The sequence below is a fragment of the Macrobrachium nipponense genome, chromosome 19, assembly GCF_015104395.2.
Source record: "Macrobrachium nipponense isolate FS-2020 chromosome 19, ASM1510439v2, whole genome shotgun sequence".
NCBI classification, from domain to species: Eukaryota; Metazoa; Arthropoda; class Malacostraca; order Decapoda; family Palaemonidae; genus Macrobrachium; species Macrobrachium nipponense.
This window is the reverse complement of record NC_061088.1, coordinates 37129830-37146465: the sequence shown is the minus strand read 5'-3', so window position 1 is coordinate 37146465 and position 16636 is coordinate 37129830. Positions and strand designations below refer to the sequence as shown.

The 16636-nt window shown below is 38.3% G+C and overlaps 1 protein-coding gene across 1 annotated transcript in view; it reads left to right on the top strand.

Annotated features, from left to right (window-relative positions):
- Nucleotides 1-16339, top strand: part of LOC135216248 (protein takeout-like) — a 35607-nt gene extending 19268 nt beyond the window's left edge. The window contains exons 2-6 of the mRNA XM_064251415.1: nt 8866-8961; nt 11510-11657; nt 12114-12247; nt 14743-14895; nt 15065-16339. Coding sequence (XP_064107485.1) covers nt 8866-8961; nt 11510-11657; nt 12114-12247; nt 14743-14895; nt 15065-15219 — 686 coding nt within the window. The 3' untranslated portion in view covers nt 15220-16339. The remainder of the gene's footprint in view (nt 1-8865; nt 8962-11509; nt 11658-12113; nt 12248-14742; nt 14896-15064) is intronic.
- The last annotated feature ends 297 nt before the right edge of the window (nt 16340-16636 follow it).

Genomic DNA, 16636 nt, shown 5'->3' with positions numbered 1-16636 from the left:
GGAAGAGTTGGTTTCCTCGACAATCCAACTTTTTCAGTCAATGGTTTCTGGTTCTTTACTATAATCGCGTCAGGATGGGGACGGTTAGCAGAGTATGCTAATAACATTTTTAAAAGCCTGATTGATTGCTTTATATAAAATTTGCTATTTTCTCCATTGCGGACCTTTGTATTTAATTTTCTTTTAACATTTCCAATACCTATATTTTTGTTAGTTATATAACTTGGCGCTATATGAAAACCTAAATTCTCTTCGTACATAGTACTTAATGTGTTTGCAACAAGTGAAGAACAAAACTGCATTCAACTATCGGCAGTTGTCATGGCATTTCCTCTCTCTCTCTCTCTCTCTCTCTCTCTCTCTCTCTCTCTCTCTCTCTCTCTCTCTCTCTCTCTCTCTCTCTCTCACCCCAATTTCTCCCAAAGGGGCCCGGTCGGGCTAAGGTCGTCCTGTAAAATTTCACACGAAAGTGGGACACTGGAACGTAAATGTGGCTTATTTTTTTATTTTTTTTTTTTTGGTAGGTTGGTAGTTTGATCAGTGAATCAAGGTTAAGTTAGTTTTGTATGTTAGACCACTGGTAATTGTACCTTGGAGTTTTATTTCGAAATTTTTTAAATTGATCAGTAAAATTTATTTTTATTTGCCTGTATTTTAAACACTGTATTATTCCACTCGGTTGTAAGAGTTATTCATTAAGCTGCCTTTATTTGGAACTGGTTACATTTTTATATTGTAAAAAACTACTAAATACGATCCAAAATGTTTTGTGTATTGGAATGTTTAATTTGATATAGTTACCTTGGTGTTATTTTGAGATTCGGAGTCCCACGATAAATGAATCAATTTTTGTATAATTTGATATTGTTTTATTACTCAATTTGCTTGTCATGCATGCAATTGGTTTTACTTTATTACAAATTAACCAAACATAACGTGACGATATCGGTCAACAGAGTGGCTTCATTTGTGCCTCGCGAAATGACGTCATATGTTTTTCGACACTACTGCTGTTGAGCAGTATTCCTTTGGTCACACAACCAGTTCGCTTGGTTGTTTTGCAATTAAAAACCCTGGTTTCACTCGAGTATACAGGAGTAGCGCAGTCCGATGTTTGTTTTTTGTAACGATTGAATTGGCAGTATTCCTGGGAAACATAGTTTATAGTCACTGATTTTTACTTAGTGGGTCTATCATTCGTGTAGTTTCTCGTTGGACGAGTGGTTCTCGCGCTTGGCTACCAATCCGGTGGTCCGAAGTTCAATCCTCGGCTCGGACAACGCTGGATCAGATGAATATATTTCTGGTGATAGAAATTCATTTTTCGATATAATGTGTGGTTCGGATCCCACAATAAGCTGTAGGTCCCTTTGCTAGGAGACCAATTGGTTCCTAGCCACGTAAAAATATCAAATCCTTCGGGCCAGCCCTAGGAGAGCTGTCAATCAGCTCAGTGGTCAGATTAATCTAAGATATACTTAACTTACTAATGTTATTCGTGTAAGGCTTAGGAGATTTGTAGCAAGAAGCACAGCTCTCCTCCAGTACGGTTTGATTTGGGTTCCAGAGGAGTGGTTGCATGAGCGTCGAGGGGGGGGGTGGAGGCGTTGAAGTAGGTGATGCGTCATTACTGCAGTTGGGCGTGGCGTGGGGGAGAGTTATTTCCAGAACAATAATTTTATATATAATATAAAATTGATGGAAAAGCCTTCTGATTTTTTATAGGATTAAATTCTGATGACCGAATTTTGACACTTTTACTATTTAATATATTGCAAAATGAGGTCAGATTTTATCTCTCTCCCGGGTCTTGGCCTGAAAGATAAGGTTGAATATCAGGACACACTTTTGCAGTATGGTTTTACTGGTTCTTAGTCTCTTATTTTAACACGATCATTCCTTTGTCATTGAACTTCGCTCCTAAAGTTCATCTGACATAAGTTTCACAGTACTTCGCATTTCCCTGTAGCTTTAATATTTATGGGGTTTTCCTATCGGGCGGTTCAAAGGTCTTATTTGGAGGCTGTCTGGGATCATCATCTCACTTCCCTACTTAATATGGCTGGCTGGACAACGGGTCGAAAATGGCGACCTGTGTGAAGCCTACTTAGTTCTCACTCGGGAACCATCCATCATCATAAAATCCAAATGGATCTTTTTTGGCCTCCCCTGGGTGACTGTAGGCGGGCATGACACAGCCACCCACTCCATGCAAACATTTATGTGCGTCCCGGTTGTTGTGGGTAGGTAGGGGAGCGTGAGGGTATGGGAGACAACCACCACCCTCCTGCAAACCTGTTTGTCCGGCCCAGGTGGTGACGGGGTAGAGGTAGGGGACCAGTAGGGTAGGGGAGACAGCAGCGCCAGGTTCCAGCGCGGCTCGTTGCTTATAATTGATGTCAATCGCTAAGCTGTTTTTAAAGTTTTTCATTTTAGGCGAATTTTCTTCGGCTGGGTTGCTAACTTCCAGTTATACTGGTTAGGACGGATTAGTGGAAATCGTCATGGACTAAACTTAACGTAGAAATCTGCAGTGTTGCTGCTATGGCCCGGAAAAAAATAAAATAAAAACTTTTAGATTCACCCGCGACACAGTCGATTGCGTCCTGAAATTTTTCCATATCCGGATTCGAATCCGGTTTTTTTTCCTCCATGACGCATGAGCACGATTATCGATTTGCAGATACAAAGCCTTGGCACATGAACGTTTTGCATTCTGGACAAAACTCGTTGACAACAGCGGCAAGGAGCCAGTCTTTATGCATTGATGCATGACCACCTTGGCAGGAGGACTGTTGCAGGCGACCAAAGAAAGAGTAGCTTTTTGAAGTAAAAACCACCCGGCTCGGCTCAGCCAAGGTTAACTTGCTGATAAGAGATACTTCATTTGGTGAGGGGGGAAAAAAGTTATTCCTCCGATGGACCAAAGAAGATTCGTTTGCTTAATTTTTATTGGATGTTAGCTGCATTAATTCTGACCTTATGCAGGTATTTGTAATAGTGGATATGGAAGTTAAGAAATGCTAAAATTAGTTTTGACTTCTATACACTTTAGCTTGTGTGGTTAGTAATTATTACTACCGTATCTCATTTGTCATTTGGGATGGTAGTTATGAATTTTAATTTAGATTAGTTTTCTTTGACTTTTTTAGAATGGAATTCCATGTAAAAGTGGAGCAGTTGTATGAAAGAAATGCGGCAAAAAAGTTCGCAAAGAGGAAGGTGTTGAGCATATTTGAAAATAGTCAGTGGAAGAGCAAACAATGGAAATAAAGAAAAATGGAAAGATCAACTGGGAAGGGGAAAGATTTGAAATAACTGCTCTTGAACGCACCGTGAAGGCACCTTTGGTTAATAAGCGAGATTGCAGTTAGTTTTTACAGACTGCAAGGATTTCCCATTGCCAGGATTTCCCATTTCACCGGACTTCTCTTCGAGCGTGACGAACGAGCCATCCGTGGCGAGTGTCAAGTCGCATGGACTGTACATTATGTAGTAAACTAGTATCGTCTTAAAGGACTGAAATAAAAGGGCTGAGATTGCAAGCTTGATCCTAGGAACGTTTCGTACCGTTAATATAGGTTACTTTCTTTCATCACCACAACCACTCGTCGCCAAAAAATTGTTTCAGTGTCCAGTCCAAAGCAAGATAATGGACTCGCGGACGAGTTGAAGGTAAGGCATAATGAAAATGCTGATTTGAGACTTCGTAAATGGCGAAGGGATTTGAGGATAATTGTGCTTGTCAGTACAGCTCTGCTTGCAGTCACCTTGATCTTCCTGATTTATTTGGTAGATTAAACCATTTGCACGCAGAATGATTATTGCATGGGAAAACTTAATATCGGTATTGATGAGAGGTGCTTCAAAGTTTTAAATACGTCCATACTTAGGTAGTACTAGTGTGGAAGCGCTTGACCGCGTTTACCAGACATGTAAGACATAAATTCATACACGCAATCTATTCTCTCGATTTAAGCTGTGCTTACAAGAACACTTAGGGTATGTTGCTTGGTGGTTCGGGAGTGGTTTCAATTAGTGTTTATATTTTCATATTTAGGTGCATTCGTACATGCGTTTACCTCGTCTACTTTTTTTATTTGTCACTTTAATTATTATTTCCAGTTGGGCTGAGCCTTTTTGTTTAGTAGTGTTAGTGTTCTTGTGCTTTTGTGTTTTTTTTTTTTCATGGCAAAAATATGTACTGGAAATTGGAATGAAACGACGAACACTTGGGAAAATGTGAGCCAGAAAGACTTTCAAAGATTGGATGAAGGTTAATACATTCTCACGGACAGTTTTTTTTAAAGATAAGATGTCAGTGGGGCGTGGCGCTTATACTGTAATGTGCTCTGAATTGTCACGAGAAAGATTTGCCAACTGTAGGTATTAGCTAGAGTAGTTTTGTATGGAGATTTCTCTTAAAACCAAGTTTTTAAGTTAGATAATTGAATTGCGGTAACCAAACACATTGACAGTGTTTATTCTCATTCTGGATATGTGAGACCTGGGGATTCACAAGAGATTGAAAATGTGATGCCATATGTAAATTTACAATACTGTAAATTTGAAGGTCGGACATATTTTTTTTGTATTTTTTCTAAAATATTCCAGTCTACGCATGAATCTTGCAGATTGCCTCCAGTGTTGACAGTTACTATAGAAAAGTGAGATTTGATTAGTTTTTTATTTATTTTTTTCTCTCGATCAATTAAGTGAAATAGAGGTGTCGTGCTCATTACTATAGAATTAAAAAGTCGTCGGGATAGGCAAGACTTTAAGGTCACAATATTAAATATCATCACCAACAGTTATCATTAGACTTTTCCGTGTAATTTTAGACTATTCATTTTAATTTTCGAGACTTTTTTTTTTTTGTTTTCGCCATTTCGTGTAATTCCAACATTAGTAACGTGTTGCATTTCTTTCTCTTATTTAAAACGTAAATTTTCCCATTTTAATTTTTAACATTGCGCTGTTCAGTTTTTATCTTAACTTTTGTCTGCAAGTAAAAGAAAAAATTGAGACGGAAAAATATAATTGCACGCTATTTTCTGTGTTCGTTCAGTCGTTACAGTTTTTCATTCTTCCTCAAGGTTAGCTGTTAAGTTTTTCCTCAAACAAAAAAGTGAATCTTAGAAAAAGTTGTTCTTATCATTGCACCTTGTATGGAAACCCGGGCAGTGCAAGTCCGATGCCCCCTCTACCTTATTTTTGCTTCATCATGAGATCACGTGTTACGCAACGAAACTGATCAGGATTCTGTCTGCTGGGATAGGGAAAAAAAGCATTGAATTATCAAGGTTCGTGAGTTTCTGATATTTGGTATAAAATAACTTTTTAATCAAAGCCATGTTCTTTGGCTGTTAAGACTTGCGTATATTTTTACCGAAAAATTTTATTTCACAATATGTCTGCATTGCTATAGTTGCTGTCGCTGCAATTTTAAGGGGTTACCTACCCTGTTTTTTTATCGTCACTACGTTGATCGGTAAAGTTTAACTATAAATGTTTTCTGAAACCAGTGAATCTATAATAATACAAGAAACTTGACCCACCCCCCCTGTACTACAATAACTACCATAGCCTGTGGTGATTAGTTTGACGTGTAGCTTCTAGAAGCGTTCAGTCCCAGGAACGTCAGTAGGTTTGGCCCATGACATAGCGACTCTTTTATTATTCAAGCCAATTTTGACCGTTATTAAGTTAATAGTTCCTCGTTGGACGAGTGGTTTTCGCGCTCGGCTGCCAATCCAGCGGTGCGAAGTTCCATTCTCGGCTCGGTCCAGCGCAGAATCAGAGGAATTTATTTCTGGTGATAGAAATCCATTTCTCGATATTATTTGGTTCTGATCCCACAATAAGCTGTAGGTCCCGTTGCTAGGTGACCAATTGGTTCCTAGTCACGTAAAAATATCTAATCCTTCGGGCCAGCCCTAGGAGAACTGTTGATCAGCTCAGTGTTCTGGTAAAACTAAGATATACTTAGCTTTGTTGTTATTCAGTTAAATGCAACTGCTTTTTATTTCTTGCAAGATCCTGTTTTACGTTTAAGGAAGTGTTATGTCCGGTTTCCTCCTCTCGAGTGGTTGCGGATTTGAGAGAACTCGTTTCGTGTAGCGAGGGAGCGAAGGGGGTGGGATTCAGATATTTTACGCGTCAATTAAAAAAAAAAAATAGATAAATAAAATAGTACGTGGGCGCGGTCATGCCTCGAAGACTACAAAAACCAGATTGGTGGATTTACTCCTTAGTCACGTATTACCCAACAAGATCCCGATGTTTTTACTTTTCACAGCATTGGCGTCTTTTTTCTCTTAGCGACAGGGTTCGGCTGGTTAAAAGAATTTTTACACAACAGAAAACAGATAGTTATTGCAAACGATGAGAAATCGGATGAAACCAAGGTAATATCCGGTGTGCCACAAGGTACGGTGTTAGCTGCAATACTGTTTGTTATTATGATTGAAGACATAGACAGTAATGTTAAGGATTCGGTAGTGAGTAGTTTCGCTGATGACACAAGAATAAGTAGAGAAATTACTTGTGATGAAGATAGGAACGCTCTACAAAGAGACCTTAACAAAGTATATGATTGGGCAGAGGAAAATAGGATGGTATTTAACTCTGATAAATTTGAATCAATAAATTATGGAGACAGAGAAGGAAAGCTATATGCATATAGGGGACCTAATAATGAGACAATCACAAATAAGGAAGCAGTTAAAGACCTTGGTGTGATGATGAATAGGAACATGTTATGCAATGATCAAATAGCAATTCTTTTGGCAAAATGTAAAGCCAAAAAATAATGGAATGTTGTTACGGCACTTCAAAACAAGAAAAGCTGAACACATGATTATGCTTTATAAAACATATGTTCGTAGTCCACTTGAATATTGCAATATGATATGGTACCCACACTATCAAAAGGATATTGCACAAATAGAGAGTATACAAAGGTCCTTTACAGCTAGAATAGAAGAAGTTAAGGACCTTGACTACTGGGAAAGACTACAATCATTAAAATTATATAGTCTAGAAAGGAGAAGAGAACGCTACATGATAATTCAGGCATGGAAACTGATAGAAGGAATAACAGAAAATATCATGGAACTAAAAATATCAGAAAGAGCAAGCAGAGGTAGATTAATAGTGCCCAAAACAATACCAGGAAAAATAAGGAAAGCACACAGGACATTAATCCACTACGCACCAGCATCGATAATGCAGCGTCTATTCAATGCGTTGCCAGCTCATCTGAGGAATATATCAGGAGTGAGCGTAGATGTGTTTAAGAATAAGCTCGACAAATATCTAAACTGCATCCCAGACCATCCAAGATTGGAAGATGCAAAATATACCGGAAGATGTACTAGCAACTCTCTGGTAGACATTAGAGGTGCCTCACACTGAGGGACCTGGGGCAACCCGAACGAACTGTAAGGTCTGTAAGGTAAGGTCTCTCTCTCTCTCTCTCTCTCTCTCTTGTTTGAATTAAAGTAATTGAGTACACACAAAGAACATGTATGTGTTCGTAAAAGAAATACATTAAACCTGACATAAAGATGGAAATTCCTCATTTGACAATACTTGACTGGGCCAAAAATTACGTCTCCCAGTGCATAATTGTATTAGGCTTTCAGGATCATTTGCAAGAGGAAGAATCTCCATGATTGTTATAGGTTAGTGCAGATGGTTCACCCTGTTTAGTTTGCTTTATGTTGAGTGGTTGGTACTAGGTGCGAAGAGGGAACCCGTATGCCATACTGCAGGTGGTTTCGGTTCTGTATTTAGTACTTGGAGAGCCAGCGAATGACAGCAATGTTCATACCTTATTGTAAATACTAGTTTAGCCCAGATTCACCGAAAGTCGAAAGGACATAATACTTAGTATAGTAGGTTTGTGAATGAGAATTTTGATTGAAATAAGGACAGTCAAGTGTTTGTTGCGGAACTTAAAGTGGTATTACACGGCGTATATAATTCGATGAATTTTGGCATTTCTGTCTCTCTCTCTCTGTTGGGGAGTTAGGATGAAAGGGCATGTCGTATATTGTCTTATCTATTTCCCCTCCTGTGGCGACTGGTGGCGAAACCTGTCAGGAGGTATTGAATCCGCCCAATTGTTGCGACCACTTCGGACTCTAACCTGGAATAACCCCTCGACGTCCCCTGACACCTCGCCAACCCAAGTTTGGACGAGGACACGACCCCTCGACTTTGCCTCGTCCTTCCACTCCTTTTACTGTTCCCTTGAACGCCTCTCCTCGCCTGCCCAGATTTTATCCTTCTCTTCCCACTTGTTCATAGTGCCTTTCGTTCCTCTTCCATTTTATTTCACTTTCCTCCCCTTCTACATCTTCCCTTCTTTTTGTAGTGTATCCGTCATCATTCATTATTTTCGATTTTTCCCGAAATTAAGGTATTCGCCTCATAGGTATTTTAGAGAAGGTACCGTTTACTGCATGTAATTCTCTCTCTCTCTCTCTCTCTCTCTCTCTCTCTCTTCTCTCTACTCTCTCCTTGCTTCTCTCTCTCTCTCTCTCTCTCTCTCTCTCTCTCTCTTCTCTCTCTCTCTCCGAGGGACCGGAAAACTCTATTTTATCAAAGGGCATAATAAAGCAGACACTTTCTGGGATTTTTCTTTTATTATACGAGGTCATTCATCGTCAAATAGTCAAATCTACGCTGTTATAGAGCTCGGAAAAAAATTCCATGTTACTTTTTTCCGGTATTGCCGAATCTTGGAACCGGTGGGCCTGGTAAATGTTGGTATATTTTGCTCTAATTTAAGGGAGGTTGGTTAACTTTTGCAATATTATATGGACATTCTTTACTAATAATGTTTTTTTTCATATGCAGCCTCTCAGCTACGGAAATGCCGCGTGGGAAGGAAAGTTGCGCTCAACGATTGCCTTAAACAGACACTTGAGGATCTGAGACCTCGGCTTCTCACAGGTGAGAATATTCTCGTATTCACGTGACGCCATTGAGGGTTGTAACGTTCTTGGGATTTTCGACGAACAAGTGGTTCAGGTGATAGCATTTGGTTGCAATTAATTGAAACCTTTGCATTTTCGCGAAGCTGGAATAATATGCATCCGTCATCCAGTGGATTCTTCTGTGGTACTTTTAATATTTTGCCCTCTCGAAGCCATTCGACAGACGAGTAGATGTTTTGTATTTAATACTGTTTACAAGGACCGGAGCCACTTTTGTTTATTGATATGCTCTAATTCCGTCATTGAGACTTTGTACTGTTAAAAAGACTGCAACCACTTTTGTTTATTGATATGCTTTAATTCTGTCATTGAGACTTTGTACTGGTAAAAAGACTGCAACCACTTTTGTTTATTAATAAGTTCTAATTCCGTCATTGAGACTTTGTACTGTTGAAAAGACTGCAACCACTTTTGTTTATTGATAAGCTCTAATTCCGTCATTGAGACTGTACTGTTGAAAAGACTGCAACCACTTTTGTTTATTGATATGCTTTAATTCTGGTCCATTGGGGGAGAACCTTTGTTAGTGGGTAAAAAACTGCAATTTTGTTTATTGAAAGCTCTAATTCCCGTCAATTGAGACTTTGTACTGTTGAGACGGCAACCAACTTTTGTTTTGATATGCTTTAATTCCTGTATTGGAAGCTTTGTTTACTTGGTAAAAAGACTGCAACCACTTTTGTTTATTGATAAGCTCTAATTCCGTCATTGAGACTTTGTACTGTTAAAAAGTCTGCAACCACTTTTGTTTATTATAGCTTTAAATTCTGGTCAATTGGAGACTTTGTACTGGTAAAAACGACTGCAACCACTTTTGTTTCTTATAAGTTCTAATTCGGCCATTGATTTACTTTTGTACTTGGAAGACTGCAACCACTTTTGTTTAATTGATAAGCTCTAATTCCCGCATTGGAGACTGTAACTTTGTTGAAAAGACTGCAACCACTTTTGTTTATTGATATGCTTTAATTCTGTCATTGAGACTTTGTAGTGGTAAAAAGACTGCAACCACTTTTGTTTATTGATTAATTTTTTTTGCTCTAATTCGTCAATTGATTGACTTTGTACTGGTTGAAAGAACCTGCGACCACTGTTTATTGAGAATTGCTTAATTTCTGTCATTGAGAACTGTTTACTGGTTGACTGCAACCACTTTTGTTTATTGATAAGCTAATTCCGTCATTGACTTTGTACTGTTAAAAGACTCTGCAACACTTTGATCAATTTTGATTAGCTAATTGTCAGAACTTTGTACTGGTTAAAGATGCAACCCTTTTGTTTATTATGCTTTAATTCGTCTTGAACTGTACTGGGTAAAAAGACTGCAACCACTTTTGTTTATTGATAAGCTCTAATTCCGTCATTGAGACTTTGTACTGTTGAAAAGACTGCAACCACTTTTGTTTATTGATATGCTTTAATTCTGTCATTGAGACTTTGTAGTGGTAAAAAGACTTTTTGCAACCGCTGTTTAGTTGATAAGCTCAATTCGTCATTGACTGTACTGTTTGAAAAAGACTGCAACCACTTTTGTTATTGATATCCCTTTATTCTTTGTCCCATTTTGAGACTAACCTAGTTTAAAAGACTGCAACCACTTTTTGTTTATTGAGAATTCTCTTCTTTTGTCAGCTTTGTACGAAAAATCTGCAACCACTTTTGTTTACTGATATGCTCTAATTCCGTCATTGAGACTGTATTGTTACAAGGACTGCAGCAACTTTTGTTTATTGCTATGCATTAATTCTGTTTTTGAGAGCTTGTTCCTACAGCTGTAGAAAGAAATCAGGCTGTGACTGCAACTGACTTGAGGTACGCACAGACAAAGCGGATGCCCCAGATATACGACGAGGACTCTCTATTCTCCACATCACGACTGATGTCGCCGGAGTGTAAAAGGGTTGACGAAATAGTAGTATTTTGGTGAATGCAAACTTTTCTTTTTTTCTTTTGTCATTGTTTCTGTAGCCAAAATATACTTCCACCGAGATACACTTCATAATTATTTTCTTTGACACCAACGCTGTTATGAGTGTTTAATTGACTTCGACTTCTTTTGACTTCCAGCTGTCTTCAAAAAAGATGCGGACACCGAAAAATTCTAATGTAGTGTCATTAAGACATTTTTTTCTCTCTACAATGCCCTTGTTTCATATGATTTTTCTTAGTGCTGTTACGAGGTTATTTAAGATATAATAACTTTTGGTATGAAAACTTTATTTTTGTTATGGTTAGTTTGCTTCAATGTTAATTATCTTGATCAGTGAAGACAACAAAAATTCCAATCTTGTATGGTAACTGCTTGCCGTTGTAGCAATATTTTTTCAAAAAACTTAAAAGTGTCATTTAGCTGAAAATAAAAGTGTCATTTAGCTGAAAATGCCATCAATGTATCCTACAATTTTTCTTTGCTTTACTTCGACCGTGATCAGTGTGTCCATCAGCCAATGACTCATGACATTCGTGGTTTCAACAATATTTTAAACATCTCTTAATATCGACAGGAATTCCAGAGCTGGGGCTGCCGCAGCTCGAACCCATGAAAATCCAGAACTTGGTCTTCCGTCAGGGTGATGGTGCTGTGACCGTCGAGTCGACTTTCACGGACGTTACTGTAACGGGATTGTCCAAATTCACCACTAATTTAATAGAGTAAGTCTCTCTCTCTCTCTCTCTCTCTCTCTCTCTCTCTCTCTCTCTCTCTCTCTCTCTCTCTCTCTCTTGTAGTAAAAAAAATTTAAGTTTTACGGTACTGTTGATTCTGCAGTTTCTGGAAAAGGGCTCGAGGTTAGGTATAAAAAAGAAAAGAAAAAAAGGCAGGCCATAAATCTTGCCCGATAATATCAGTGACATTGGCATTTCAAAGTCGAATATTTTCAGAATATATTACTAAATTCAAGTTAATTTCTCCACGCTCCTTGCAGTCATACAATGCCAAAGTAAGCAGGCCTAACGGGATGAGTTACCTTTACTTGTAATTTTTCCTGGACTTCCTGGAATCAAAAGAATGTGTAAAAAATCAAGCTCGCAAAAGTCAAAGCATTCATTCCACTGAAGTATTGTCGTGTCTCATTCTGTTCCGGTGCTCACGTGCCTATTTCCCCGCAGTGCCGACCCGACGACCAACACCCTCCAGGTGGGGCTGAACATCCCGCAGTTGAAAATCGTCGGAAAGTACACCCTGAATGGGAGAGTGTTTATCCTGGCCATTAACGGAGACGGACCTTTCAACGCCTTGCTCAGTAAGTTTCGAAGAATTTTTATTTCGACGTCCCGTTTGGCAACGAAGTTGAATTCAGTAGCTCCTCAGTTTAAGCTTTGATTCGGAGAGGAGCTATTATTTTGCTGGCTTTCATGTCTTAATTGTAACCCATTGCATGCTGCACCAGACAGGGAAGATTTCTCGCAGGTGTTAATAACACTTTTAGGTCAACAGAAGTCTGGACCTTCCTCTGTTAGTAGTCTTTATTTCCTAATGGCTCATAGAATGTATTTTTTTGTGCTTGACCTCGTATTTTTCAGATTGTTTTTACAGTGCGTCATTTTGTAGGATTCCAAAGGATTACCTTCTAAAATCTGATTAGTTCTTATTAGTGAGAAAAATGCTGAAGAAATGCAAGGAAGACAGGAAGGCTAGAAGTATATTTTTTTTTCAAATGCGGTTTTGTTTCCTGAATAGAGGAAAAAAGAAATGTTATGTCTTGTACGGAACAAGTGGTGATTGTTTTATTGTATAAAGTAGGGCCAAAGATGCCTTTACATCTCCTGGTGAGATTTAACGGTTCTCTTGGAACGTAAAGTACCTATATAATTGTGTCGTTCATGTAAAGATTAGTAATGATGAGTGTTGTAAGGTCTCTTGGAATGGAAATATCGCTGCTTCCTTTAATGGTAGTGATTTCTAGGTTTTTTTTATAGTAAAATATTCCGTTAATTCTGTGATCTGCCGGTGTCTGACTTTGGTTCTGAATGCCACATATGTGTAAGGGATGAAATAGAAAGTGCTGCAAATAATTAATGCTCAGGCCTCGGTTTTGGCCCTGAATACCCTACTCTTCAAGTCTATTTATTATGTTGATTTGTGGAAAATGTAATTCGGTCTGCCGTAAGGAATAGCTGCTAGAGCTGTTGTCTTAATATCAAATACATGTATGTGTAACTTCTTAAGGGATTGAAGGACCTAGCTCGACTGCAAGTAATAGAGAACGCTGTCAGGTCTTTGGCATCTTATGGAAAGTACTTTTGAGTTTTAAGATTAATGGTAAGAGCAGGACATTATAACATAGCTGTACTGAACAAAAAATTTGATACCGCATTTTTCTAAATACTGTACTGTACTGAGATCAGATGACTCCAAATCTTTGGATTTGATACATTTTGAATCTTTTACTTTAATACTTCACAAGTCATGCTTCAGTCTAGGCTTTAATAATCGGCAAATGAGAGTGGTTTGCCAAATTGGCACGGTAATGATCTGATAATGGATTGGTTACAATGACTTAACTGAGTACTGAGGAATTGCACAATAGTTTTGTATTGGAAACCTTTGACGGTAAAATGAGTATTTCAGCAGATAGTCAAGAAACTTGATCGGTTTCTCCAGCAAAAGTGGTATTGACTACAATTGAGTGGGAGAGTAGTATTACTGTACTTTGTAAGTAATAATGTTAATGAGCTGGACAGTGTCAGCAAATTGTATCAAGCCGCAGATGGACTCATACAAGACGTCCTTCCTGGGAATGGTTTTCGGAGACAAGGAACAAAGGAGCAGAAAAATGGTCGTTAATAGTAACGGAGGTTTACAGCGGTGGAAGATGCTGTAATTAGTTATTGATGAAAGCATCAAGGCATCCGACCCCATAGCATAGGGACAGCTGTGTGGATGAAGATGATGGTAAAGTAACTCTCGAGAAACTTCATTGTAACTGTAGAGCACCGGCGAAGATAAGAAAGCAGAGGAACTTGAGACTTGTATAAAGCTTTTCTAAATTTTCTAAGAGTATTGATAATTTTCACTTAATTGGCTTTTCAGATACGAATTTTGCTTCAAAGAATATTTCTCAAAACATGGGTTCAAGGTTCGGCTTGAAAAAAGAGAAATTCATGGAATTTTCAGTTTGGCTTTTAAAAAGAATTCTGCCTTAAAAAAAAGAAAATAAAAAAAATTGGAGACCTGTTCAGTTTCATCGAACGTGACCAGTATATTGCGTAAATTTAATCTTGAAAGTAAAGCCAGCTGATTGAGGGTGAAGATCATGCAACTGATCTCTTTTTACGTTGCATGCAGAGCATGTTAATCTGACGAAAAAAAAGAGTTTTAGGGCAAGGTGAAAATGGTTTCTTAAGTGTTCTTGTGGGTCACTAGAATTTTATTTTTTTGTGCCACGGACGACTACTTGTTTGATTGATTTCTCAGTCATGTTTAAATAAAAAAGATTCTAAAGATAAATATAAATGACTGACCAACGAACTCGAAAAGACTAACCAGGCCAAGGTCACACTGATTGGCTTAGACATTGCTGACCCAAAGGATTAAGAAACAAGGGAGAATGGAGGGAAATTGCGGTTTGATTTACGGTATAGGCTTATGTCAGCAGAAGCCTTCCTGAGAGGTAACTCTTAATGTGGCAAGGTATTTAAGGGTATTTAAGAAAATAAGAGGCTTATCGTGGAATGCTGGCCTCTTGCTACCCAACTGATGACTGAAAAGAAACCTGTTAAATTTTGTAATCAACAGATGACGTTAAAGTTACCGGCCACGGAAACGTTGGTGTGGTGCGATCTGCCTCCGGCACAGAACATCTCCGAATCTCTGGAACCAGAATCGACTTCGCCATCGACAGACTCAACATCAAGTTGGAAAACCTCTTCAATGGTGACCCTATCCTAGGTACGTGCTGAAAGATTTATCTATTTTTTTTTCTCTAGTCTTGTCTTAAAATGAACAGTGAGAAGAAGAAAAGGTTGATAACTGGAATTGTAAGTTAGACAGTAGAAATTCTCTCTCTCTCTCTGGCATTTGCTGTTTTGTGTAATGTTCTGTAACATTTGTTTTTCAGGTCAAACCGTGAACCACTTCTTGAACCAGAACAGCCAGGAGATCCTGAAGGACTTGAAGCCCGAAGTGTCTAGACAACTGGGTGTCCTGGTCGAGCGCGTCATGAACGATGCCTTGTCTCAGCTTCCTGTCGATTCCTTCTTGATCGCAAATTAAAATTCTAAACCCATATTTGAAAGACTTAAAAGTTGAAAAGGGCTCGCAGTGTTGTATTCGCAGTTGTGTGAGAGCCGTATCATTATTTCGATATCCTGGAATGGCGAATTGTTTCTGTGGGCAGAGATCCTGAATATTTCTGTGATCAGAACTGACTGACCTGATGTTGCCAGGACACTAGTACAGTGACAGTTATAGTACTCTGTAGGATAGTGAGGGATTTAGCTTTTGAGCAGGACGATGGTCCAAGTTAGCATAGCACCTAGTTGTCGTTTAGTTATCGTTTAGATAAAACTGGCGTTGCAATCTTTGTATTGCTTCATTACATATTATAAGTAGCTCACAACTAGGGCCATTTTGTCAGCGTTGTTGCCTAAATTGGACATTGAGGCTCGGATCTCGTTGTTGTTTTCGTTTATTGCACCTTTTGCCGTTTCCCGTTGGATAAAGATTTATGATAACCAATCTTCTAGAACACTTAAGATACACGCATCTTCTAAAACTTGACTTTGAGTATTAGTTTTTTAATCGGAAGATTTTCAGGTACGTGAACAGCAAAGGATGTTTTTTAACTTCTAAAAGTTTCTTTAATTTCTAAGTCACAACTTTGGTTCTGATTCATCGTTAGTATTCTGTAGTTCAGTGTGGGCTATTTTAGTTTTTATTCAGGAAACTAGATTTAATATTTTTAATCTTTTTATCCTTCATCCATAGTCTTTTGTTGAATAGTAGATTTTTATAAGCTATTGACACGATTTTCAAAACAAATTGGCTTGTATGAATTAATTGAGGGGGAAATGTACCATGACATTCCATCAAGTTTAAGGAGATTTCACATTTATGAAGATGGAGATAACCTGAACGAGATCAAACTTCTACGTAAGAAACGTTGGTCTGGAAATTGCTGTGCGTGCTACTCGTTTGTGTGTCACGTAGGGGAGTTCCATGGTGACCCTGGAGTTAAGAAAGGCCAACTCACTGGACTTCAAGAAATTACGAAAGATTGGGAATGTTTGGACTATGGATGTTTCTTCCACAGATTGTGGAAATTTCTTTGTAATTATAGATCCTTTTTATAGTAATAACGCAGTTCCATCTTAATTATATAATTTTTTTTACAGTGGAGTTTTAATTTATCCTTTAACCAGCAGCCTGCAACATAATTTCCATACAAGTTAAAAACAAAGGTTCACATCCCAAAGATTGTTGTTATGGAAAGGTGGGAGCACTTATTGTTAAAGGTGGATGAATGTCACCCTTTTCTGATAGCCACTTAAGTCTAACTATGCCTTTGATTGTTGGAGACTTGAAATAGCTTCCTAGTTTTTTTTTTATTTTTTATTTAATTTATTTATTTTGCATTACTTGGTTGCTGTTTGTCTTTTGCTCTCCTCCAAGCTTACTGTACCCGCTTTTG